The 344-nt window shown below is 63.1% G+C and overlaps 1 protein-coding gene across 1 annotated transcript in view; it reads right to left on the bottom strand.

Moving 5' to 3' along the window:
* The window catches only part of ESPL1 (extra spindle pole bodies homolog 1 (S. cerevisiae)), a gene marked incomplete at both ends in the record, with an annotated part of 5,235 nt that overhangs the window by 4,198 nt on the left and 693 nt on the right, over positions 1-344 (bottom strand). The window contains one exon of the mRNA XM_009876904.1: positions 62-166. Within this exon, the coding sequence (XP_009875206.1) occupies positions 62-166 (105 nt within the window). The remainder of the gene's footprint in view (positions 1-61; positions 167-344) is intronic.

Genomic DNA, 344 nt, shown 5'->3' with positions numbered 1-344 from the left:
GGGAGAAGGCACCCAGCATCTTAAAAGTCTTGCCGGGGACCATCCCCTGTGCCACCGGTACCTGGGAGCACTGGAAGGCGTCACAGACTACAGTGGCCAAGAGCTGGAGGTCGTAGCAGAGCTGCTGCTTCACCGCACGCTTCTGTTTGACACCGTCAGGAGGAACCTGCCAAGGGGAGGGAAGGAGAAAAGCCGCGTCCGCAGGGGCCAGGAGGCACCGAGAGCTGCTGCTTGGGATGGGGACGCTGCGCCGAGGCGTTAAGGGGAGCAGCAAGCCCAGAGCGGGGTGATGAACCCTCCGGCTGCTCCCAGAGGTTCTGATCAACCGCACAACAGGGTCCGAC

The sequence above is a fragment of the Apaloderma vittatum genome, unplaced genomic scaffold (assembly GCF_000703405.1).
Source record: "Apaloderma vittatum isolate BGI_N311 unplaced genomic scaffold, ASM70340v1 scaffold28459, whole genome shotgun sequence".
Lineage (NCBI taxonomy): Eukaryota > Metazoa > Chordata > Aves > Trogoniformes > Trogonidae > Apaloderma > Apaloderma vittatum.
The sequence above is the reverse complement of the archived record's forward strand: the minus strand, read 5'-3'. Positions and strand labels throughout refer to the sequence as shown.